A 307-nucleotide genomic window follows, 5' to 3' on the forward strand; every position below is an offset into this window, starting at 1 on the left:
AGCCCAGACCCTGCTTCCCCCCATCCTCCCCAGGGCCAGAACGAGGACGTACCTGAGCTCCAGGCAGCCCAGCTGCAGAGCCATGCCCTCGCTCACCTTGCTGGCGTAGTTCTGCATATACTCGCTGCGGAGCTGCCGAGGAGACGTGGAGGTTAGGAGATGGAGGGGATGCTCACGGGGTCCACACCCTCCCACATCCCACTCTGGGATGTGACAGGGACAGGAGTGAGAAAAAGGGGTTGGGACCAGCTGTCCCTGATCCAGCAGCAGGATGGGACCACAGGAGCTGCCCAGGAGTTGGGGGCTG

At 63.2% G+C, this 307-nt stretch overlaps 1 protein-coding gene across 1 annotated transcript in view; it reads right to left on the reverse strand.

Annotated features, from left to right (window-relative positions):
• Window positions 1-307, reverse strand: part of PTK2B (protein tyrosine kinase 2 beta) — a 16,259-nt gene that overhangs the window by 13,097 nt on the left and 2,855 nt on the right. The window contains exon 4 of the mRNA XM_010144130.1: window positions 53-132. Coding sequence (XP_010142432.1) covers window positions 53-132 — 80 coding nt within the window. The remainder of the gene's footprint in view (window positions 1-52; window positions 133-307) is intronic.

This window comes from Buceros rhinoceros, unplaced genomic scaffold (genome assembly GCF_000710305.1).
Source record: "Buceros rhinoceros silvestris isolate BGI_N320 unplaced genomic scaffold, ASM71030v1 scaffold16599, whole genome shotgun sequence".
NCBI lineage: Eukaryota > Metazoa > Chordata > Aves > Bucerotiformes > Bucerotidae > Buceros > Buceros rhinoceros.